At 49.1% G+C, this 24,876-nt stretch overlaps 1 protein-coding gene across 6 annotated transcripts in view; it reads left to right on the plus strand.

The window, feature by feature from the left end:
- The window catches only part of LOC149351470 (calcitonin gene-related peptide type 1 receptor-like), a 62,102-nt gene extending 37,448 nt beyond the window's left edge, over positions 1-24,654 (plus strand). For 5 of the 6 annotated variants that reach the window (XM_089580780.1, XM_089580781.1, XM_089580779.1 and 2 more), the window contains 8 exons: positions 7,390-7,540; positions 9,774-9,924; positions 12,368-12,428; positions 17,920-17,983; positions 18,910-18,995; positions 21,542-21,677; positions 24,200-24,241; positions 24,322-24,654. In XM_089580780.1, the coding sequence (XP_089436906.1) occupies positions 7,390-7,540; positions 9,774-9,924; positions 12,368-12,428; positions 17,920-17,983; positions 18,910-18,995; positions 21,542-21,677; positions 24,200-24,241; positions 24,322-24,447 (817 nt within the window). In that variant the 3' untranslated portion in view covers positions 24,448-24,654. The remainder of the gene's footprint in view (positions 1-7,389; positions 7,541-9,773; positions 9,925-12,367; positions 12,429-17,919; positions 17,984-18,909; positions 18,996-21,541; positions 21,678-24,199; positions 24,242-24,321) is intronic. The other variant, XM_089580784.1, reaches the window with a different exon arrangement.
- The last annotated feature ends 222 nt before the right edge of the window (positions 24,655-24,876 follow it).

Below are 24,876 nucleotides of genomic sequence, written 5' to 3' on the forward strand. Positions count from 1 at the left end.
TATATATATATATATATATATATATATATATATATATATATAATTCTTCGACGTCAGGGCTAATATAGTACGTAGGACCTGACTGATACGTTTTCTGAAAAATGTGGGGAAAAAACGCATCATCTGGAAAGCGTATGACCCAAAACCACAACGACTTTGAAAAATGTGAATAAGAATGAAGTATAAAGGCATTTACTGACACTTTCACTTCCTATAAAGGTGGGTTACCGCTTGTTGGCTCAAGATTTGAAGAGATTTTTTCTTTTGTGCTTGTAGGCGTCTGTCGTATTTGCATTGCCTTAAGCGCGAAATAAACTTACCAACGTAAACAAGCCGGCGACGGCAAGGGCGATAGTAGTTGGAACCTCTTCGTCGTCGTAGTTTTTTTTTTTTTTAATGCTTCGCCCCTTTGCAGACGTGTGGTGCAAAAAAGCCACTATGGCAGCTGACTTACCGCTGGGTTTCTGGCCGTGCCGCGCACTAGTCAGTCGCGCACGTAATCCATTATTGCAGAATGAAGTACACTTGGGCGTTCTAGCAGAGATGGATGGAACAGAACCATGGTGCGGGCTGAGAACAAAGATGGCTCAACGCTTATTTACTTTTGTGTGTGTGTGTCGGCTATAGTTGCATTTCATCACGCGATAACAATTACAAACCATACAGTTTAATTTTTATTTTCTGGCCTGCTGCCTGGAACGTCACGAATATTAAAGAATCCCGGCAATAACATTTCGCCAGAGAGTCCTCCGTTGACACGGAATGAGAGGAAGCTTAACTATGTCATTTCTAGACTGAGTTGCATCAGCGTCACTTAGAGTAAAACGTCCAAGTAACTTCGGACGCGCACGCCCGGCCACGTTGCAGGATACAAGAGAAGTTAAATAGCACTTTTAAGCGATTGAAAGACAGCAGCGAAAGGCTGCTCTCGCAGATTTTAAAGCACAAAATCCAGCAGCGGCCTGCACTACTGCGGCGTTCTTTGTGGTGCGTTACAATGCCGAACAGAGGGCTGATTTCCACGAGTGCGTTCGCCCACAGAGCACCGCTGGCTTCGGATGTTTCAGCTACCAAAGAGCGCAAGCCGTTATTTCTACGAAAAGGCGCTCGCATCTGCTTGGTTCTGTGTTACCGCCCATGACTGGACATTTGAAGCCTCACAGACACCGCTGGAGAAGGACCTTCATTCGAATACTCGACGGGCAGCCGTTCGTTCCAAGATCGCTTCAGATTATGCGTCTTCACCTCCTAAAACCATTCTGCACTGTATAGCGCTTTTTTTTTGTTTACATATTATTTTAAACCCTGCGAGAGATGCGTCTGTTAGGTCTGTGCACGTGGACTGTATAGCAAGGATATTATGTATGCGACAGAGCTCAGTGATTAAACTACTATTAACTAAAATCAACTGATCAGCTTTTTACTTTTGTTTTTCAGGGACAACATTATATTAAGAAATGGAAAGCCGTGAACATGAAACCTGATTAAAGGTTTTAAATTTTCTTTATAGGCAATGCAGTTCGAAACATTTAACGTCAAAAAATACGCGTATTTAGTTCGTAAAGTTGGCTTCGTGCAATGCGCATATTTATTATGGCATCGTTCGCATTTCTAACACAACAAATACGGAAGCCGTTCGTCGATTTTATGCCGTAAAAGCAGTTAACGTGATTTACTTTCAGAATGCATTGCCAATAGAGAAAATTTAAGAACTAGACTCACCCCGCCGCGGTGGCTCAGTGGTTACGGCGCTCGGCTGCTGACCCGAAAGACGCGGGTTCGATCCCGGCCGCGGCGGCTGAATTTCGATGGAGGCGAAATTCTAGAGGCCCGTGTGCTGTGCGATGTCAGTGCACGTTAAAGAACCCCAGGTGGTCAAAAGTTCCGGAGCCCTTCCCTACGGCGTCCCTCGTAGCCTAAGTCGCTTTGGGACGTTAAACCCCAATAAACCAAACCAAAAACTGGACTCAGCTTCTATGTTTACAGCCTTAAATTTCTTATTGTAATGTTGGCCTTTGAAATCAAAAGTAAAAGAGTTGATTAGTTAATTTTAGTACATTAATCGTTTCATTTATCACGTACAGGTTCAGTCACACTTAGTGGGAACACGGCTATGCGTGGACACGCACGTGCGGATTGCCATGGCATCGAACACGGTCATGAATCAACGCAGAGTGGCGCACGAGAAGCGAGAACTCGACGTGGTGTTTCGTGTCGTCTGCCCCTTTGCACGTTTTTTTTTTTTTTAATGTAAACTTTATTGCGAGAACAGGTGATATACACAAACACTGTTTGGACAGATAGCTATAAAGCTAGTGGCCGGTCCAATACAGAAATTACTTGCAGCTCAGCCACAGAGCGCGGAAGACTAAAGAGTTTATCATGATATACACAATAGTGCAGGTTACAAAAAACACGCAGCAAAAAAACCAAGAATAAGACAAGCTTTGTCGTAATGGTGCTCCGCATGCCACGCGGAGCCGTGTTCACGCTCAGTGTGATTGACCCTGTAGTACATAATGCCCGCCTTGCTGTACGATCCACCTGCACAGACCGCACCGACGTATCTTTCGCGGGGTTTAAAATAACGTCCTGTAAACAGTTAAAAAAAAAAAACATCCGGTATAAACGCCAGTGGCAATGATCATATTGGTTTAGGACACTTCGTGTCTTCTAATATACTATACTTCTCAAAAAACAGGCGATTTTGTTATTTGTCTCCATCGAAACGCGGTTAATGTGGCCATGAATTCACCCGCGAAATATTGTTCATTAAAGAAATTATAAATATTATTGTTATGAATGCGAGGAAGTTTTAATATTCAGACAACGCGGGCCGTAAAAATTTACCGATTAAAATGCAGACGCAGTACAAAGTAGTTCATAACGCGTATATCCAACCCTTTTCAGTGTGCTCTCTGAACTTCGGAGCTAGTCACAGACGAGATCACTGTTCAAAAAGTCTAGCGGTCATAATCCGTCTCTTCTCTCCTTTTGTGTTCACCAAACCGAATTTTTCAAGCATTAATGCGATGTGAGTGCCTTTGCCGACCGCTTCTTTACTTGTATAGTAGGAGTCTACTTGCACAAACAGATCAATTAACCTCTTGCGCTGCTGCGGGAACGGGCCCGGGCCCGGGTCGGGCGTGCCTTACGCCGAGCTTGGCTAGCCGAGCAGGGCTCAGGAGAATATGCACGGTGGTAGAGTAATAACTTAGCCGGCACTGGCTGGGCTCGTGCTTAAGACCGTGGGTCTGTCCAGGCTCGGGCTTCGAGCATCGGGCTCAGGCCGGGCTCGGGCTTCAGAATGAGGCTCGTGCCTCCAGGGTCGCGTGCCCCCAGGGTTGACCGGCTCTCACCCATCACCGTCGTTTCTTTTTTTTTGATACTTTGTCCCATTGCATTTGTTGAAAAAAACGCCTTGGCAGCTGGCTGCCGCTGGGTTTCTGCAGATGTCACCTGCCCCCAAGCTCGGCCCGCTCGTAAATTCGTGCACGTTCAGTTAGACACTAAACGTATCATACGACCAGAATCAGTGAAATTTTGAGTGCACTTTCCGGAAAATCGCATTATCCAGGAGCATTAACCCGAAGAAAAACAGTGTAACTCTATGGGGCGTTTTTATAGATCGCAATTTTGAGCGTATGGACCGGGAAATCGTATGAACGGGGAACGCGTCAACAAGTTTCTACTGTAGTTATCAAGCCGTGTATATCTCCGTCTACGGTACCAAATGCGCTGCTGACCAACGACAATGGGGCTAAATTATGAAATGGGTTAAGGATCGTTGCTAACTTTGAATGCGGGATTCCAATTTTAGGGGTGCTGGATAGTTTCGGACGTCAACTACGCAGTTACAAGGAAACAGGAGCTGGCGTTCCAAAAAAATCAGGGGTGTCAGGTTGCATCTCGGAGGATGGAGGAGGAGGAGGAGGAATAAGAGGAAAGGAAGGGAGGTTAACCGGAAGAATAACCGGTTTGCTACCCTACACGGGGGGAAGGGGTTGAGAGGATAAAAAAAATGAAAGAGAAAGGAGAGTTACAGAAAATTGAAGTCACATGAAAGTTAGCATTCATGAAATCAAAGCCTATCACGCAGGCCAGAAGTCCGCAAGAAGCGGAGCAGTGCCTTGGAGGCCTTCACCGCCGACGATCGCCGCGGCCAGTGGCCGAGAATCTTCATTTCCGTCAGTGGGCGTGGATCTAGACGCTCCAGCGCAAGGCTGAGAGACTGTCTTTCGACGCTGTAGGCAGGGCAGTCACAAAATCTTGGAGGGTGGGTGAACGTTAAAGCAGTGTTGTGAGGAGCGTATAAAACAATTCCTTCTCGAACCAATGGCTTTTGTAACGATTCCACAAGCGTGTTATTCCCAAGTGCTCTCAAGCCAAGCACACAAGTCTAAAAACCATCCCTCGCATTCTATCTTCACTCCAGTGAAAATAGCACAGCGACAGAGTATGGACCTATCGTGGTAGCATATTGAAACGTGCTGTAGAAGTCAAAGAAGCGGAAGAGCGACAGAGTATATGGACGTATCGTGGTAGCATCATCCCAACAGTTCACCGCCTATGTCTTGGCCACTCCCCCGTAGTGGGTATGTGCCATTCTACTTGAGGTCAACCAACCAACCAATATTGTCCCCTTGTGTGGGTATGCTCCATTCTACGAGGTGAACAACCACATATTGACACATGCTTTAGAAGTCGAAGAAGCGGAAGTGGTTTTGCCTTCTTGCCCACGCCCGGTCGGCTGGTTGGGGTAGCTCTTCTGTTCCTGAGAGCCTGCTGTGGAATATTCGGCACAGATCTGATGGAGGAGGGAGCCGGGTTTGCTTCCAGAACCGCGTAGGCTACCGACCGACGCAGATCTCACCCGGTCCACCAGCGCCGCGCCGCCGCCTCCCTGGAGCGTCCCCTCACTCGGGCCCCTCCCGGCTGCCACAAGGGCGTCATAGCCTCGGACGGCGGAGGAATCAGCTGCTAAAGCAAGAGAGAGCAGGCTCCCGGCGCAAATCCTATGCCATCAGCCCCCCCCCCCCCCCCCCCCCCCCGTAATGACGCAACAGTGTCAAGGAGTTCGTGTCGTAGAAAAGCCGGTGTTGGCATTGTCGCCGTTGTCGTTGGAACGCGAGAACCTCCCAATAAAAAAAGAACTTGTGGAGATACGAGAAATCGAACCGAGCAGAACACGCTACGAAAACTCGTTGGTCCGAACCGACTAAAAGTGGACCTAGTGAATGCGTTGTCTTTGACTTCGTGAAGTGTTTTTGTATACTGATGCGTACGTGAGTAATTATTAGTATGCGAATTTTGAAACGGGACCCGATAACAATCGCGTTCTACTCTGCATTTCAATTGACTGCCATGACCTGTGGCAAAGCAGCGCCATCAATGTTGCAGAAAAGAAAGTAAATGCGAACAGTTTGCACTGTGGTATGATAGGTGGTGCTATGACCGTGTTCGGTTTGAGTTTATGGAGTTCTACGTTCCAAGGCGACTCAGGCTATGAGGGACGCCGTAGTGGAGGGCCACGTCGCTTGCAAATGGAACTGCTTTCGAGGTAGCCGAGTTCTTTGTGCACAATATCCTTCGTCGTGGCGCCCCTGCGGTTATCATTACTGACCGTGGAACCGCTTTCACGGCCTGCTTAACTCGGCTGTACTGACCATGACGCACACCAGCCATAGACGTAGACGTATGACGGCGTACCACCCACAGACAAATGACTTGGTAGAACGACTCAACAGAACGCTGACCGGCATGTTTTCCATGTATGTTGATGGGGAGCACAAAACATGAGACCAAATTCTCCCATACGTAACTTTCGCTTGCAATATGGCCGTGAGGAGACTACGCGGCTCACTCCCTTCCAGCTTGCCTTAGGTCGTCCAGTTACTCCACGGGACGCTCTGTTGCCCGTCTACCCTGAGTGTGACAGTGAGCCTGATTTTGACGTCGCCGCTTTTGCTCAGCGTGGGGAAGAAACACTTCGTCGAAGCACTGTCTGAAAAGTTACTGCGCCGGTACTTTGGTCCTTACTGTGTTCGCCGCATTAGCGACCCAGTAACCCAAGCCCGCTCATCGCATAGACCACCTTGTACAGACCTTGATCACGTCGTTCAGATGAAGCCCTACCATGGCCGACAGTCAGATTGTGCTTGAGCTGGATGCCGCCCTTTTCTGTGCTGTGATACTCGTGTCCACACCACATGCGCCCTTTCAGCTCTTCCTTCTGGCGGAAGCGGGACGCATCGAGGCGATGCTACAGAGGAGCGAGCAATGACGCATGCTTTAGAAGTCGAAGAAGCGGAAGTGGTATTGCCTGCTTGCTCACACCCCCTCCGCTGGTTGGAGTATATCTTCTGTCCGCGAGTGCCTGCTGTGGAATATTAATGACAGTACCGCAGCCGTGGTTTGGGCACCCGTCTCGGCTGCGGGAAGTGGTTGGTTCAAAACAACCGCCAGACACCCACCGGTAAAAATGGGTACAAGCGTCCCCCGGTCTGGCGCCCGGCTTTCTTTAGGGGTGTACGCTTGAGAGAAGCTCCGTAAACACCGCTGAGCCCCTCGCGGGCCAACCAGAGTTTCGGACGACCTCGCAGCCTGCTAAAGTCCTTGGCCCTTCGGCGAACGCAGTTCGAACGCGAACAAAGCGTCGATGCACTTCTTCGGTGCACTTATTTCTCTCTCTCCCTCGCCATTGTTACCTCCTGCATCTATTTCATCATGGCGCATTTCAGGTGTCCACCCAGAGTACATTTCCTTTCTTAATAACACCCCCCCCCCCCCTCCCCCTCCAGGGACCTGAAAGTATTGCTGCTCGAACAGCCCGCAGCGCTAGTGTCTTCTACAGCCGAGTTTTACCGGGGACGCAGATCACAGTGCTGAAAGTCGGTCGGTACTGAATTTATGGTGTACTGTAATTATGGTGCATGTGAGAGAACCCAAGGTGGACAAGACTTATCGGGGGCTCTCCAATAACACATGCGTCATAGCTCACCGTCTTGCTTTCGTAACGTAAAAATTAATTCACTCTTATGCATAATGTAGAGTCCGGATGCCATTAACACTATCATCCCACCCAGAGCGGAATCATGATATGCAGCATGTTTTAAAAAAATGCTGTCGCACCACCAAAATTTACAGTGCAGATAGCATGTAGGCACTTTTTTTTTGTCTGCCATTTGTTTACGAGATGACGATGGAAAACATAGTAATACTTCAGTAGCCTCTGACATAACCAATTAGACGAAAAGGTATAATGTGGTCTTCCTCCAACACTGTCATGAATAAGTGTTTTGCCGCTCCGTTTCAGAGTTCCTTTAAAAATATTCACCACTTTCCTGTCGTCAAACCGATTTCGTTTAAAAGAAAAAAAAAATGTTTTAGGTCCTTGCAGGTACCCCGGATAACAATCCACAAGCATCTCTGCTTTGCGGTCATGATGTGTGGAGTGATGTACATCATCGACCATTCAGTCTTCACACTGGATGACGTCAAGCCGACCAAGTACACCAAGAACCTTACTCACTTGAATACGGTGTGTTTATGTGCTTGCGACAAGTGCGAACTTTTTATTAAGATCGTTTTGTCGAGCACTAAAAAGTAGACTCCGCAGAAGTGCTGGGATGAGCCGCCGCTCATAAACTCTGCACACCAGCGTTTGAGCTATATGCATGGAAAAGAGGCAGGTATGACGCAAGAGGCCTAATCGGAGACGGCGTGATTAGTTTAAATATTAGAGCTATACATTGATTAGATCTTGAGAAGCCAGGATGGTACGAAAGGCCATTCAGAAGTTACGGTGTGCATAATGCAGCAAGTGCAGCGTCAGCGTTGCTATCTTCGTTTTTTGTTTCTTCTCTTGTTCACCCTGTCGCCTTGAGTTCCCCAAAATAAAAGAGAAGACAAAATTGCAGTCGTCTTCGACTGTGTTACGCAGCATGCGTGTCTGGAACGTACCGACTTTTCAGTCTAAACCTTGTGCCATCAACGTACAATTACCACGCCTCGTTCGTTTATGGCCAAACTTCCAAACGATACAAAATCAATAACACTCGGCTTCTAGGATCGTGCGCTTTTCAGCGATACAGCTTGCGTCCAGGCTGGATCGTGTCTACTATGTACGAGAGTCGACTGAAAAGTTCTAAGCCAAACTAATAAATAAAGGAGGTAGGATACAATTTACTGCCTATTTTCGTGAATAATCCCCATTAACCTCCAGGCACTTATTTAATCTTATCTGTAAGCTTAAAAATCTCTCCAGATGGAAGGTTTCTTCCTGCACATCCAAATAGTCCTCCGCAGCATTAATGACGTCATCAGCTGCGGTAAATCTGGTATCTTCAAGGTACTTTTTTCCAGTTTGGGGAGAAGATAATTATTCAAGGGGAGCAGAACCGGCGAGTATGGGGGCTGCTGAACAAGACGAAACACACAATGATACACTTTTGCCATGGCGACAGGTGATGAAAGAGCGGGTGCATTGCCAGCATGCAACAGCAGTCCTTTTCCCAGCATTCCTTTCCTTTATTGCTTTATGACATTCATCAGTTTTTCCAGAAGGGCCGCATAGTACTGAGTCTTGATTTGGACTTGTTGGTCAGAATGCATAATAAAAAGAAGGAAAACAACACGAATAGACAAGGACGCATAGTATTGTCGAGCACCTGTTTGACCCTCTCTAAGATAATCTGACAGTAGCACAAATTTAGAATCCTAGAATACTGAGGCCATCATTTTGCCAACGGATTTGACCATCTTTGCCTTCTTGGGTGTCGCCTTCATGGTTTGCCTTCACGGAGTGTTGTTTACATTCTGGTTGCATGTGGTGAGTCCACGTTTCATCCACAATAATAAATCTTGCTATAAACAATCAGGACTCGCTTTAAACGTATCCAAATTTAGTTTTGACATTTGCTCTCGTTGGCGTTTTTTATCAGAGGTCAACAGCCTTGGGACCCAACGTGATGACAACTTGTTGGAGCATCAAATATTATGAATAACATCATGAACTCTTTATTGGAATATCATCGATGCGCCTGCTATTTTTTCTGGTTTGATGCGCCTCTCATTCATAACAATATCAAAAATTTTATAAAAAATTCTTGGGAGGTTGCTGTGGATCGTCGACCAGAACGAGGTTCGTCTTCAAGCCCCTCATTACCACGTTTGAAACCGGCAGCCCATTTTTTAACCGTTGCATATGAAGGAGAGTCCACTACCTATGTTGCCACCATGTCCTCATGGATCTCCACGGGAAGTAATCCTTTTTTTATATATATGTAGATGACCAAAGCTATGTGTGCAATTTTCTCCATTGTTGAAATTTGTCACCTGCTTCTTTACAAAGACCTATAGAAAACAAAAAAGTGTTATACTTATGGTACTGAGTACACGTCATTAAAGAGTTAATACACGTATATGCCAAGTTTCAGCTCAACATAAAAGATTTTATGTTGGGCTTAGAACTTTTCAGTCAACCCTAGTAGGTGCAAAATCTGTCGAAATTGGCCCGCAGGCTTCTTCCGGAACGTACAGAGGAATCGCGGATGGAGTCGTTAATGGTACATGTGCCTGTGAGAAAACGGTTCCATGCGACATGACTTGAATAACTTGCTAATTTCACATTTTAAGTACATGCAACTTCTGTAAGCGTGAGCAGTCTGCGTGCGTTTGCATGCTGCGACTGAAGGAGTAATAATCGGCATGCACTCCAGTAAACTAAACCGCGGCACCCGCTTTTACGCGTTCTTCTCTGCGCCTTAACGCAGTGGTGGTGCAAGCTGCTGTCAGTGCTCAACCGCTACTTCATGGTGAGCCAGTACACCTGGATGCTCTGCGAAGGCTGCTACCTGCACCGCCTCGTAGCCCTGGCCTTCTCCAAACAAATGAATCTCAAGTTCTGCTACGTTTTCGGCTGGGGTGAGCGGCATGCATGCTTACTTCTGCGAATGGCGCACGGACGTGTGCGTAAGACCACTGCAGGGGCTGAATTTTTCGGCTTGGTGCAGCCACCGTCGTGGCTTAACCTCACGAACCCGGCCCGTCAATTTCAAGGCTCGTGACTGCCCTGGCCGAAGAAATATGTTAGATCCCTGGTTTGGCCAGGAGCTTTATCCGTTCTAGTGCAAAGCCCTATCCCAATTCGGGCCATCATGTGACCACAGTGATAATGCCACGCGAGCGGACCGTAAATGGAGCAGGTGTTACCCCATTTTCCTGCCTATAAGAGTCGGACCTTACAAGCTGAGGCGAAGTAGTCGAGCGTGCAGCACAATTCGTTGCATACTCGTCCCACCTCTACCAACATTTTAAGCGTGAAATGCGTTTAGCTCCCGTTGTCGGCAGTGGGGTGACGTCACGCCGAGAGAGAGAGAGAGAGAGAGAGGGAAAGGCAGGGATGTTAACCAGAAAGGATTCCGGTTGGCTACCCTGCACAGGGGAAGGGAATGAGGGGAATTAAAGAGGAGAGAGAGAAGTAAAGGGAAATAATCACAGTCTGTCAATTAAGGCAGTCGCTCTCAAAAAGCGAAAGAGTGCCTTGTAAGCCTTGATGGCAGTTGACTGTTGTGGCCACGGACCGAGGATCTTGGCCTCTGTGAAAGGGCGAGGGTCCAGGCGGTCCAGAGCACATCGCAGCTTATGTCTTTCGGCTACAAAGGCAGGGCACTGAATTCCACTCATCCGGGCACTGAAACGAGAACATCCGGGCACCGTACGTGATTTAACGAGATTTAACGAGACTCTCTAAACCCTTCTACAGGACCGGCATACAAGCGCCGGTAGCTTCGCGCCGGACGAGTGGTGGCGTTCCTCCCTTCCTGTACAGTGCGGTTCGGGTGTCCACCGAGATGACAGAGAATTACTGCTCCATTTCCTTTCCTCAAAAAGCGTTGCGTTCAAATGGCAAGGCATCGCGCCGAATGGGTGGTGGCGTTCCTCCCTTCCTGTACGGTGCGGTTCGGGTGTCCACCGAGATGACAGAGAATTACTGTGTATTTCCTTTCCTCAAAAAGCGTCGCGTTCGAAGGGCAAGGCATCGCGCCGAACGGGTGGTGGCGTTCCGTGGACTGCCTGGCAGCGCTACAACACGCTGTCGCGTTCCACTGCTAAAGGCGAAGCTTAAGCATAATTAATTAGCAGTTAATTAGTGTTCAATCATTAATCAGTAATTAGTCACTAATTAGTAATTTGTCATTACTTCGTCATCAATTATGTGTGACGTAATCCAGTGATGACGTCACCAGTGTCACATAGGCAAAGTGGTGCGGAAAGCGCTTTCGCCTCTGCGCACGTTAGACAGTTTCGAACGCGCTGCGTATACATTCTTGTCAGGCCTGCGTCTCGTCGTGTCCGCGTACGCTTCTGCATCTTTCTGCATTTCATGCATACCCTACTCTCGGTTACGGGGGAGGCGCATATTTTTTTTTTTTTTTTGCGAAAGCAACACTGCACTAGTCGCCGAGCCATTTCGCGGAGCTCTGGAAAGGCCAAGCTGCGCATGGGCGAGGAGCGGGTGACGTCACACAGCGTACAGCTGGCGCGCCCGGGCCGCGCGCTCTCCATCGCCTCGCCGACAGTCTCTCTCTCTCCCTCTCTGATGCGCAGTAGCGATTGCTCATCGCCATCTGCGTGGTTTGTGGTGCATATAAAACTGGCACTGGCTTAGCTCTGCTATGCGAGGATATACATAACGTGAGGTGAGGGCGGGGTGTCCACATCTCGGCGAACACCTGAACCAGATGGAAGGCGCATAACTGCCCTCTTGGAACAGTGGGCACCTCAACCATGCTTTAAGCTAAGTGGCGGTAGTGACAGGAATGCGCTGCATGCGTTGGCATTGACAACGTTATGCCAGAAACGCGGCGCTGAAGCCATAGGCCGTCGACGTTCGTTGTGTTCACTGGCGTTGACCACGTTGTACAGTCCGGTCATTTTAAGAAACGGAAGTGCGCATAATGGCTCCCTGGGTCAGTGGACGCCTGAATCGGGCTTATAGGTACGTGGGGTGATGAGAGAGAGAGAGAGAGATATGAGCTGCAGGCATTGACAAGGTGGTGCCAGAAACGCTGAAGCCATAGGCCATCACCGTTCATTGTGTTCACTGGCGTTGGCGTTGTCAACGTTTTACACTCCGTTCATTTTAAGGAAAGGAAGGCGAGCGCGTGCGGCGAAGCATGCCAGCTGAGCGCAGTGACGTCACTTGCTCCTCGCGCATGCGCAGTATGGTAGTGCAAGAGCACGCGAAACGGCGACACTGTAGCACATGCAACAATATATGGCTACGCGCAGATGTTGCTTTCGCAGTCCTCCAGGTTTAACCAGAGCTAAACCACAGCCATTTTTTTTTTACCTTTTCCTGCAGGGCTGCCAGCCGTCCTTGTCACCATTTACAGCTCACTTCGCGCCACGCAGTCCGATGACAGGTGAGCGGTCGCCTCTTGTTCGACCATAGACAAGTATGGCAGGACGCCTTGCCTGTTTATAAGCAGGCATGCGGTTGCACCAGCAAATGCGACAGGAAACCAAGAATACAGTAGTCCAAATGCGCGGCACAAGTGCGTTGGGATCAGTTTTTACACACATGCGCGCAAAGCATTGCTTTTCTGCCAATGTTCTTGTCGTGTCCGGTCGCTGTGTTGAATGCAGCGAAGACGCACACGGTACTTTAAGACTTCGTTTATTTAAAGCCGATGAGGGTGCGACCAGCGTCGACCGAGGCAGGAGCCGAACTGGCCGCCCGAAGAAAGGAGGGAGCGGACAAGCGTCCACGGGAGGGAGTGGCTTCCCAGAACAGGAGGAGGGTGCGGGGGCGCACCGTGGGGGGGCATCTGGCGACAGCGTGCGACGAAAGGCAAGCGGTCGTTAGGAGGGGATGCGAGTGGTCGTTAGGAGGAGGATTGAGTGGTCGTTAGGAGGAGGATGCGAACTGTCGTTAGGAGGGGAATGCGAGTGGTCGTTAGGAGGAGGATTGAGTGGTCGTTAGGAGGAGGTCGCGGGGGCGCACACACACAAAAGCAATAAGGGGACACAACACTTCCTTCCCCCTTAGAAAGTTGCCTGGTATCGTGCAGGGGGTCGGCGCTCACGCGTGGAGGCGCGCTGGCTTTGTGCGCTCGGGGGAGAAACACTTGTAGGCTGGCTGTTGTTCGCTGTGTCTCCTGGGTCTGTCCTGGGCGAAGTCTCTTCTTCCGGGAAGCGGTGCCAGGCTATGTGGGAAGATGGTGCACGTGTTCTCTCCGCTGGCGGACAGCTCTCAGACGGCGTCGTAAATCTACGCAGCTGGTTGAGATGTCGGCGTGCTACTGTGCCATGTATGTTGACGAGCCAAGAGCGCAGGCCTATGCGTCTGACAATTGTAGCTTCCTCCCAGCGTGGCTTTTTCAGAAACTGTCGGGCGAGGACGCGCTGCCCCTCATTAAGCGTGCCGCAGCGCGGAATTGCTTTTTCTTCCCGGAACGTCTCTGCCTTTGGCTCGGGGAGGATGGCTGTGAGCTGGGTTCGCATTTCACGCTCGAACATCATTTTCGAGGGGGTCTCGCCTGTTGTGCTCTGAACCGTCGTGTGCTGCTTGAAGAGAAAGCGCGCAAGGCGGCGCTGCAGCGAGCCTGTCTGATCTCTTTCAAGGGCGCGTTTTAGCTCGGCTACGTAGCGCTCGGCTTGTCCGTTTGTCGCTGGGTGGTAGGGGGCCGATGTAACTGATGAGATCCCGTTGTCGCGATAAAACTTGAGGATCTCCGCAGACACAAACGGTGTTCCGTTGTCCGACACTACCTTGCGCGGCAGGCCGAACGTTGCAAATAGTGATCGGAGGTTGTCAATGACTGCTGCCGAAGTCGTCTGTCCCATTTGCCTTATCTCAAGCCACTTTGTGTAGGCATCTACGACCACAAGGAAAGTGCAGCCCTCAATTGGTCCTGCAAAATCAATGTGCAGTGTGTGCCATGGTGTGTCTGGCTTTTCCCATTCTGGGACAGGAGCTTTCGGCGGGGCGCTCCGGCTGCTCTGGCAAGGCTTGCATTCTCGCACCACTGTTTCGATGTCGTTGTCAATGCCAGGCCACCACATGTAGCTTCTGGCACACTTTTTCATTGCAACGATGCCCCGATGTCCGGCGTGGATGAGAGACATAGCTTGTGCGCGTAGTTCTCTCGGCATCACAACTCGGGACCCAAATATGATGCAGCCGCGATGGGTGCTCAACTCTGTAGCTCGCCTGCGGTAAGCGTCGAAGTTGTCCCCTTTGAGTTTATGCACGTTGCCTTGTTGAACAGCTGTGTAAACTAGCCGGAGAGCTGCGCACTTCTGCGTAGATGCTGCAACTGTGCCTGCTGTAAGCGGAGGTTCTGGCAGTGCTTCGAACATCAGAACGTCTCCTGGTGGAAATGGTTCGTCAACAGTTGCGTCTAGTGGCAGACGGCTTAGCGCATCGGCGTTTTGATGTTTACTAACCATGTTCTGGCTCGGCGTCTGGTGTATGCCGCATATCATCACGCCTAGTGGAGAAAACCAATTTCTCCCTAGAAGGCTTGATCCTGTGCCCTTCACAACAAGCAGAGGTAGCGTATGGGTCTGGCCGTTGTAGTTAACCTGCACGTTGGCAGAGCCCAATAGTGGCAGATTCTGTCCTGACCACGTTCGCAGGTGCGTGTCGTCTTGTTGCAGGGCGGGTGCGTCAGATGGCCATGAAGTTCGGAACGTGTCCTCACTGATCAGAGTACAGGCTGCGCCGGAGTCCACCTCGAACTTAATCAGCTGGTGATGTACGCTTACTTCTGTAAAAATCTTCGGTCGCGTGCCGAGATTCATGGTGTTCAGGTCGTACAACACAGATGGTGTTGCTGATGTTGTTCCATGGAGATCAGATAGCGGCGTATTCTCTGAGGCGTTGACGCTGTGATTCGGCTGGGAAGGTGACTTTATCTTGGCAAGTCTCCGTTTCGTAATGCATGCTCTTTCGATATGCCCTCGCTTGTGGCAAAAATTACACGTGGCTGACTGGAATCGACATCCCTGGGGGTTGTGTTGGTCGTCACACCGCCAGCAGCGTTGTGCCTTTTTGACCGATTTTACAACAACAGAAGGCTTGCGCACCTGGTTGCTTGTCTGGTGTACCGGCTCGGTGTTCCGGCGAATCCCTCTCTGCTGGTGACCGGCGCTCTCCGCTCGAACGGCGATGTCGTAAGCTTTGCTGAATGTGAGGTCCTTCTCAGCGAACAGGCGCTGCTGCAGTGACTCGTCACTCAGTCCGCACACAAATCTGTCGCGTAACATCACGTCCAAGGGAAGCATGGTGGTGTTAGCAGAAGAAGCTGCGTCTCCCTCCTGCCCGGTAGCTGTTGTCGACAGCGTTCCAAAATTGCAGTCGGCAGCGAGCTTCTTGAGCGCGGCTACGTAGGCGCTCACAGTTTCTCCTCCCAGTTGATCTCGTCGTTGGAAGCGAGCCCGGCTGTAGACCTCGGATGGCCTTGGGTCGTAGTGCTTTTGCAGCGCTTTTACGATGTCGTCGTAAGACACTGCCGCTGGTGTGCTTGGCTGAATAAGGGCGCAGACAGTATCGTAGGTCTGCTCCCCGCACAGCGTCAGCAGGTTGGCCCTCTTCAAGGCTGGGTCTGTGATGTTGTTAGCTTCAAAGTAGAACTGAAGGCGTCCAACCCACGATGACCACGATGAGCCGTTGAATTCTGGGATCTGATTGGGAAACCCTCGCGTAGCCATGGCTTGTCAATAGCGTTGCGTAGCGCGGGTCGAATCCACTTTCTCGTCGCCACTGTCGTGTCCGGTCGCTGTGTTGAATGCAGCGAAGACGCACACGGTACTTTAAGACTTCGTTTATTTAAAGCCGATGAGGGTGCGACCAGCGTCGACCGAGGCAGGAGCCGAACTGGCCGCCCGAAGAAAGGAGGGAGCGGACAAGCGTCCACGGGAGGGAGTGGCTTCCCAGAACAGGAGGAGGGTGCGGGGGCGCACCGTGGGGGGGCATCTGGCGACAGCGTGCGACGAAAGGCAAGCGGTCGTTAGGAGGGGATGCGAGTGGTCGTTAGGAGGAGGATTGAGTGGTCGTTAGGAGGAGGATGCGAACTGTCGTTAGGAGGGGAATGCGAGTGGTCGTTAGGAGGAGGATTGAGTGGTCGTTAGGAGGAGGTCGCGGGGGCGCACACACACAAAAGCAATAAGGGGACACAACAGTTCTCAACTCCTGTTTCACGTGGTCTATCATGATGTAAAAAGCAGGTGCTACACCTAGGGACGAGATCCTCGAAACCTCTGCTGCGTGTAGGGGCATTTCATATATGGCGGTCATGATTAGCCAGCACTAAAAAAAATGGGGGGGGGGGGGGGGGCGGACGCATCGAAGAATCAGCATTGATTTTTTTCAAGGACTACGATTGGCGAACATGGCGGATCACTACAATAATAAAGTATAACCTCCAGCACGGATCTCTAGAGCATGCTGCAAGGCCTCAATGGTCGTAATTTTTCAGCGGATGTTTGCAACGCAGAATTTACGAACCCAATTTTATTACCTGCAAATCTGTTCACGTGCTGCCACAGCTTAAATGTACTGCAAGACAAGGCTTTTAAATGGATTCTAAATTCAGTTTAAAAAACTATCCACTGACGACCAGAAACTGGAGTCAAGATTCTTCGGACATCACCGACTGCTTTTTGCGCGCGTGGCAATAACTTCGGTACGAAAGTGTCGTAAATGTCGGCATTTGTATTTCTCAAGCTCTACTGCGGCCCGGTGCATCGTACAATAAATTCTAGTGGGCAAGTTTCCAGTGGTATTCATTGTGGGAAAAGGGTCATGTTGACAGGGTCGTGTTGGCATGGCTAACAGTAATGGGATGCAGGGTAAGTCCGAGTGCTAGCAAGTCAAAAATAGCATACAGTCATAATCAATAGCAATCGCTTTTATTCCAGCCTTACTTATTCTGCAATAAAAATGGTGGTTTGGTTTAATTTTATTTATTGGGGTTTAACGTCCCAAAGCGACTCAGGCTATGCCCCGCCGCTGTGGCTCAGTGGTTATGGCGCTCGGCTGCTGACCCGAAAGACGCGGGTTCGATCCCGGCCGCGGCGGCCGAATTTAGATGAAGGCGAAATTCTAGAGGCCCGTGTGCTGTGCGATGTCAGTGCACGTTAAAGAACCCCAGGTAGTCGAAATTTCCGGAGCCCTTCACTACGGCGTCACTCATAGCCTGAGTTGCTTCGGGACGTTAAACCCCAATAAACCAAACCGATTCAGGCTATGAGGGACGCCGTAGTGAAGGGCTCCGGAAATTTCGACCACCTGGGGTTCTTTAACGTGCACTGAAATCGCACAGTACACGGACCTCTAGAATTTCGCCTCCAAAGAAATTCGACCGCCGCGGCCGGGATCGAATTTCTTTGGAGGCGAAATTCTAGAGGCCCGTATACTGGGGTAGAGTAATCAAGCAGCTAAGTAATCTCATGTATTTCATTCAGTCTTCTCGTAAAAGTAAACTCCGTTTGAGTACTTTAATCTGAGTAGGTTCAGCCTGAATTGGTAATGTACAAATGGCGTCAGAATGTACAAAATATTTCTACGCCACGCGCAGTAGTCCACCGAGTTTTTACACGAGTCGCCAAGCGCCGTCTCTATTTCTGCCTTTTATAAGCAACGGAAGTTTTGTAGACCTAGGCGCGTCTGAACCTTGTTCGAAATTTCTTTAGCTTTAAATTTCTCGAGTCGCATTATTTTCGCCTTGCGTGTCTGCATGCATGCCTCCTGGTGGTTAATTCTCACTTTTCTAGTCGGCTGGCTTCTAGCAACCATTTTTCTACTCTTCAAAGTCTTTTGTGTTCGAGGAACAAATCAGCCCCTTGCGCATTCTCAGTGCACTCGAATTAACTGCACTAAACACCATTTGTATGCTTCCTCCGCTACAGGTGCTGGAGAAACATCGTAGTCTACGATTACACATTTACCGGCCCCATCCTGGCTTGCCTCGCTGTAAGTTTTACTCGCACTGCGAACCCAATGCGAAGCTCAACGCGTCGCCATGTGCTTGAGGAGAATACTACTTGGGTAATATCGCGTATAGCCTTTGGTTTCCATTTTTGCTTTTCTTTTTGCAGGCGCGCGAACAATTCGGTTTATTTTTGAAAACGGAGCGCGAAGTAGTGAAGTAGCCGCTCAAGGTAGCGGCGACGGCAGGCTATGGCCACGGACAACGGCGCGGCTGTACCCGACTTTTGTAGGCGGGAGGTCGCCCTCGGAGTAGCAAGTTAAGGGGTAACAGAGCATAGAATTCCGAGAAGAGGGAAACAGCAAAAGCTAGATAAATATTTTATATGGCTCCGCTCTTGTTGCTCCGTGAGGGGAAATTGTAAGACGCCCCACCTATTCTATGGCATTTCAGGTAAGCGACAGAAAGGAGTTTCGGACACTTTCGAGCTCTAACATGTTCAGTTAATCGATTGGGCACTGAGTCGTAACATTCACTACTTCCAACACAAAGTCACGGAAGACAGGAAGGGAGCGCGCAGCATCTGACCTGTATTGGTAATTTCTTATCCTAACATTTCATTTGGCACACGGAATGACCATCATATGCATCAACTCTGCGTCCATGGATTCTATGCTATTCTGACCTTCTGGTGTCGATGGTTTCAATGAGCGCTCCGCGTGATAGGTACTGCGTTTCTGCAGCGCAGAACGCTTATCGAGCTTTACGAAAAAGGCATTTCGCGCCTAACACTTTTCGCAAAAAGTAAGAAGCATTACCCAGCAACTATTATTTGCTTTCTCTCACTGTCAGCATATCGTTCTCGAAGTACCCGGTTGACCTGAGTGATCTCTCGGTACTAACCGCAGATTTCTCTGCATGCGTTTTCCTTCTCGTTATTTCCCATCCACTTCTTTCATTTTTTGCGCAGGTTAATATTTTTTTCATGATCCACGTCATCTACATTTTGGTAACCAAGCTGCGGCAGCGAAACGTCAACGACACTGAAAATTTCAGGTACAGTACAGAGCCCTGCGTCTGGCCGAAATTCTTGCAGTATTGCGCGAACGTGATTTACTGTTCCCCTTGAATTAAATAAAAACTGAGCATTCATTTAGGTTTCCATTATTCTGCCTCTCTAAAAAATAAACAGCGATAAAAATCAGTAAGGTGTAATGAATTTTTTTCTTTTTCATTCATGGAGAAGCGACTATTAGCTGACCCCGTCAGACTATTTGCACGGCGGCATTTATGTTGCGTAAGGCAAGGACCTGCTGCTTGTCAGTATAATCCAGCAGTGAGTCAAAGAGCCGCTGGACAAAACATATACCGAGATGTACAACTTACCTTTAAGCGCGTCCAAGGAACCAATAACAGCTTTTTGGCCATGACATATAAACATCTTTCCGCGGCATCTTTCCACACCCGATACTAATGAAATGCAAGGCAGTGTTGTGGACAATTCAAAAGCAGATAGCTTGGCAGTAACATGAAGTAACAAGATAAGCCAGGACACGGCAGCTCAGGGGCACTCGGAGTATAGGCAAAGCGGCATGCAGCTATGCCTCCACTGGCTGAAGCTGCCGATATCCTCGATAAAACTTGTGTATCTCCTCTCGTATCTTTGCACGTCTTTTGTTCTGTTGCAATCTTGAAGTAACACTGCGCAGGTGACAAAAAATTACCTTGAGAAGTCTCTACGCCCTAAATTTTTGGGGAAGACCTGTCGTTCAACGTAGCAGGCTCGACCATTCCGAAAGTCAGCCGTGTTTCCTTTAGCAAACGTGCAAGTAGCTGCAAGGCACAGCCGACACTGTACAGCCTTGCTTCTGTGCGAACCGATCAAGTTTGTTGTAGAAAACAGTAAGCGGCATCTGCATTCGGTATGGTCTGTGCGTCCAGCCACATTTGTTGAGTAGATGTTTCGATCAATGAGCCTGAAAAAAAAAAAAGGCTGCTTCAAAGGTTAAATACTGAGGCATGACTGGGGGGGGGGGGGGGGGGGGGGGATTTCTGAAGGAGGCGATTCCATTTCTCAGACTTCTTCCGACGAAAAGATTGGGGCCAATGTGCTTTTCCCGCAGAGTGGGAGGGCTGGGGACAGTCGCCCTTCCCCTGCGCATGAAGCCTGAATGAAGCCGAGACAGGACGAACCAGGCGATCGCCAAGTAGTCCGTTTTCTGTTCCGTAAGGACTCTGGTATACTAACAAAAGTTTAACGATGAATACTATGACACTAACATGATGCTATACACCATGTAGTTACCTGCAGTTTCTATACTCCCCTCCCCCCCCCCCCCCCCCCTTGACGTATTAATCCAATCCTGTAACCTGTGAGTAAAATGAAGCATGCACAAGCCACACAAAAAAGGCAACTTACCTTTGAGAGAGAGAAAGAATAACATTTATTTAAACAACTCATGTCCGTATCCATGTTTTTGATGGCAAGGGGGCCTCCCGCAAGACGGTGAGCAGCTGCCCCAGGAAGAGGTCGTTTTGCATATATAGGCAGCCCAGGCCTTCGACATGGGATGTTGCGGGAAAGTGAGCGAAGTTGCCGGATGGCTCTTGGGCAGTTGCAGTGTTCGTGGGCAAGCGTGGGTATACGGAGCCGCACACTTGGCAGTGGGGTGTATGGGTGAGAAAAGTATGCTGAAGGCTACGCACTACAGAGCGGCTGTCCACGAGCAGCACGACAGCTTGTGCTAGGTACCATAGCTTGTGCGATGGCGCTAAAGTAGACTCCTTTTTTGTCTAAAACAAAGCGCGTCCGCTACACACCGCAGCAATGTTTACGCTATGGGCAAACGTACTAGCTTGGTCTTGGAGGAAAACGAAGATCTGTGTGCATCATGACGCGAGGCCAACAACAACAACTACTACTTACAGTCGAATACAACCTAAGCCGCGGTGAAACTCCGCCCAAGTTCAGGATCCCCGCACAGAATCCCTCCGCGAAAAAAAAGTAGCTCGTTGTTAAAGCTTTTCTTGTTACACAAAGAGCTAATCGCAAGACTAAATTATAAGCTCAAGAATTTTGATGCCGCTGGCTTGCTTGATATAGTCAAACATTAAAAGCTGATTTCGTTCACTGTTATGACTGGTCAGCGGAGTAATACAGGACGCCGCAAACTACGGCTCATTGTTGCCAACTGTTCTTTTTTTTTTAAGTTCTATGCTTCTAAGACATATTACCGTCGGCAAGAACAACCGACACTGCAGACTCACATTTGGTATTAAATGGTACTGCTGGCTCTCGTACTCACTCTGTAACCTTGCTAAGTGCTGCTGACGCTAATGGAAGCAATCGCTTCCACTGCAAACTTTGTGCCCGCTTAACCGGAAAATTGCATCGTCGTTTCAAATGTACGCGTATACGAGGAAGACTTGACTGTGGAGTGCATCTTGAACTTTTTAAACGGCTTTCATAGCACATAGCTTGTAGTGAAGGCCACGGTGAAGGAGGCGCTCATGAGCGGACGTCGGGTCGTTGCCGTCTAATGCGTGCCTTCAGTAGGTGATTGTATTGTGTTTCTTCTCATCGCCTGCTGTTCCCTTTTCAGGAAGATACTACGCGCTGTCGTGATACTGATTCCTGTTTTTGGTGTCCACTTCGTGTTGACCACATTTGTGAGCCCATCTTCATGCAGCGCGTACCTCAAGAAACTCTACGCCGAATGGGGCATCGTTGGCTTACAGGTATTTAACGATGCTACGCCGGAAAGCAGGAGAATAAAAATTACTGCAAACCAATGCTTTTAAGAAGTAAACGTATTTAAATACTATGCGTTTACAGACTGCCCAAGCGCCTCTTGCTTAGGACTTTACTCTTTGTGTAGACGTAAACCAAACACAAAGAATTGCTGCTGAAAAAAAATAATAAAGTGTCATTTGTGATCGCTGCGTCGATTTTGGAAAGACGTCCTGTAAACAGCTAAATCGCAACCACTGGCGTGAATACGTCGTAAACTTCTGAGTCAGTTCTGAGCTATAAGTCACAGCCGAACAAATACCCTTTCCTCGCCACTAATCTGCTTGGACTCGGAAAAAACATAACCACCAACTCAGTTTCGTGCTTAAAAGGGACAGCCTAGTGCCGGAGACCAAAATAAAAATATTGGCATACCCTTTTAGATATTTCCCTGTGATGACAATCTTGAGGGCAGAACTCACGATTTTGGCAGGAATTTATATTTTAAATAGGCAAAGCAAGGCCAGAGCCGACGGCTGTATTGAAACTTCGCGGCTATCCATGCAGTAGGGCTACGTCGCCTGGAGTGGATATACTGCAGTCGGATGCAGCTCAAGAACGAAGCGGCAGATGCCCCCCGAAGGAGGTCCTCCAACCAATGTCGTCGACCGATTCTCATGACGCCGCGGTTATCCCCTTTCATCTGTCACCGCACCCTGCGATGTCACGCTAGCGGGTCCAAGAAGATTAGCCACGGCGTCATGAGAATCGGTCGACGCCATTGGTTGGAGGACCTCCTTCGGGGGGCATCTGCCGCTTCGTTCTTGAGTTGTATTCGACTACAGTGGCCTGGTGGTTTGAGTATCCGCCTTGCAGGAGGAAGGTACGGGGTTTGATACTCAGTGCTGCCTGTAACCCACCGGCCCAGCCTGGTGCTCGGCTTTCCTAGGGGTGAAATGCTTGGGAAAAAGGGTCTTGGACCAAACCGCTGATTTGACGGGTCGGTGATTCGCTCCGCCACCAAACAACTTAAATCCTCCCCGTGCGGTAAAGCCCACTTGTGGCCATTTCTTCCTTAGGACCGAGTGTAATGCAGAGGGTTACTTTTGCTGGAACAAACTTCAAGCGCTTTAATTTTTTTTTTCGCTTGCATCTAGTCACCGTTCTTCGCACAGTTTAATCTTGCTGTCTCATCATATTTTAAAATGTTATGAAAAGGCAGACTGACACTATGCTGACAGGTGTTGCCATTGGAAACGCTACCGGCAAAAAAAAAAGACGGTTTCAGGTATCTAAGACAGATATCACCAGCCTTATTTTATTGATAGTATGTTAAAAACCACTTGGTGCTCTGAACTATAGTTTCAATGAAACCAATGCGTCTCGGTAACTGCGAGGCTCATTACTGCTATTGCCCGCCGCCTAGGCGGCGGTCAGCTGTCGTGTTCGGGTGGTCAACATTCGAAGCGCGTGAGGCAGAAAAGTAAGGTGCAGTTTGAAGAAAGGTTGACGTATATGAATGAGTAGCGATGGGTGGCAAAACTTTTCAGGTGCTTATACCGATGCACTATCGATAATACGTGGAGGCGAAGAACCAGATGGCCTGCTAATAATATGTGTCAAGGGCAAGAAACTGATAGTAAGGCAAGCTTGAAACAGAAACGATCCTCGGAAAACACTCGCTGGCAAAAGAAAATGCTGGATAATCCGACGTTGGAGCTCTATAGGACGGCTAAGTCTAAGATTAAAAGGAAAAACTTTTTTGACAATTCCAAAGGGAATGGTTTATTTTCCGAGGCCACGGCTGTGTGTTTGAGGGCGAAGTGTTACGGGGAGAAAATTTACACCACGCATGACGCTTGCTCTTGTTGCATGCAAGACAGTGGAACGATAGAACATATTCTTATCCAGTGTAAGACCCTCCAACCCTCAGTGCATGATGCCGCCGCAGGAATCCTCGAAGCACTAGAGTTTCGCAATAGCCAGGACATGCTAAATTTTCAAAACTTAAAAACAAGTAAGAGACGACTAGAGGATTGGTGGGAAAGGTCAAGAGAGTAGTTTAGAAATGGGAAAAAAGTTGGCAGTTAATCCGAAGATACTGAGCAGGCTAGGAATTAATGGCTAGGTGACACTTGTCACTATCCCAATACAAAGGAGACACTATTAATTATCTGTCTATCATAACGTCACGATTTGCGGACGCCGACTACCCCGGGAAGCGACATTCCCATATCAAAAAATTATGTTTTAAATTGTTCTGCAGTTTCTGAACCACACTCTCGAGTATTCGTTTATATAAACAAGTTTTCGATTGCCGAAAAAAAATAGCCGATAAATGTCATTAGACTGTCCCTCTTATGTATGTCTTAACGAGCCCCTCATTTTTCTTCCCTTCTCTGCTCAATACCTTCAAGTATACGAAATATTTAGTGAACGCGAACCCTCTTAATTTCAAGCAAAACCCCGCATGTTCAAGCAAGTGACGTTCTTTGTTCCCCTCATCTGTGTCCCGTCCTCTTTCTCGCAGGGCTTCTTTGTCTCCCTCATATTCTGCTACCTCAACAGCGAGGTGAGTACACACACGATGGTGCACGTGTTCGGTTCACATATGCACGCGGTACAAGGGCACTCCGCTCACCGCTGTTGCAGATCCAGAGCCTGCTGAAGCGCTCGTACAACCGCTACAAGAACGACCGCAGCCTCAGCAGGAGGCACAGGCCCAGCGTGCCGCAGACCACCACCACCACTACTATGACTCACACCACCCCTATGTGAGCCACGGGGCCCGGCAGCTGCTGTCCCTAATCCCGCAACACTCCGCGGCCGTTCCCTCCAGACGTCTTCGACGGCCACCATCTTTCTCCGCCAATGGACAAAATCCGCCATCCTCGATAGGATACGGACTTCCGCACAGGCCTCCTCCGCTGTGTATGTCAACGCCCCGTGCCTGTGCTTACATTATACAGCTGCGCATTCCTGCAATTAAGTGTCTCCTTGTGTTTGAGTGTCTGGTGCAGGCAGTTCAATGCATGCGCTATGCAAGTAGTGTCTGCTACCTTGGCAATGAGGTAAGGCGCCGAAAATGTCGATTACCTTCAGCAAGGCTACGGAGACCCGCGTGACCGACGTTACACCGCCGCCCGTAGGGTACAGCTTCTTCTTACTGCCAAAAACCAAATTACGCACAAGAACTGCCGCATCACG

This window comes from Amblyomma mixtum, chromosome 3, assembly GCF_055824585.1.
Source record: "Amblyomma mixtum isolate Tamu chromosome 3, ASM5582458v1, whole genome shotgun sequence".
Lineage (NCBI taxonomy): Eukaryota > Metazoa > Arthropoda > Arachnida > Ixodida > Ixodidae > Amblyomma > Amblyomma mixtum.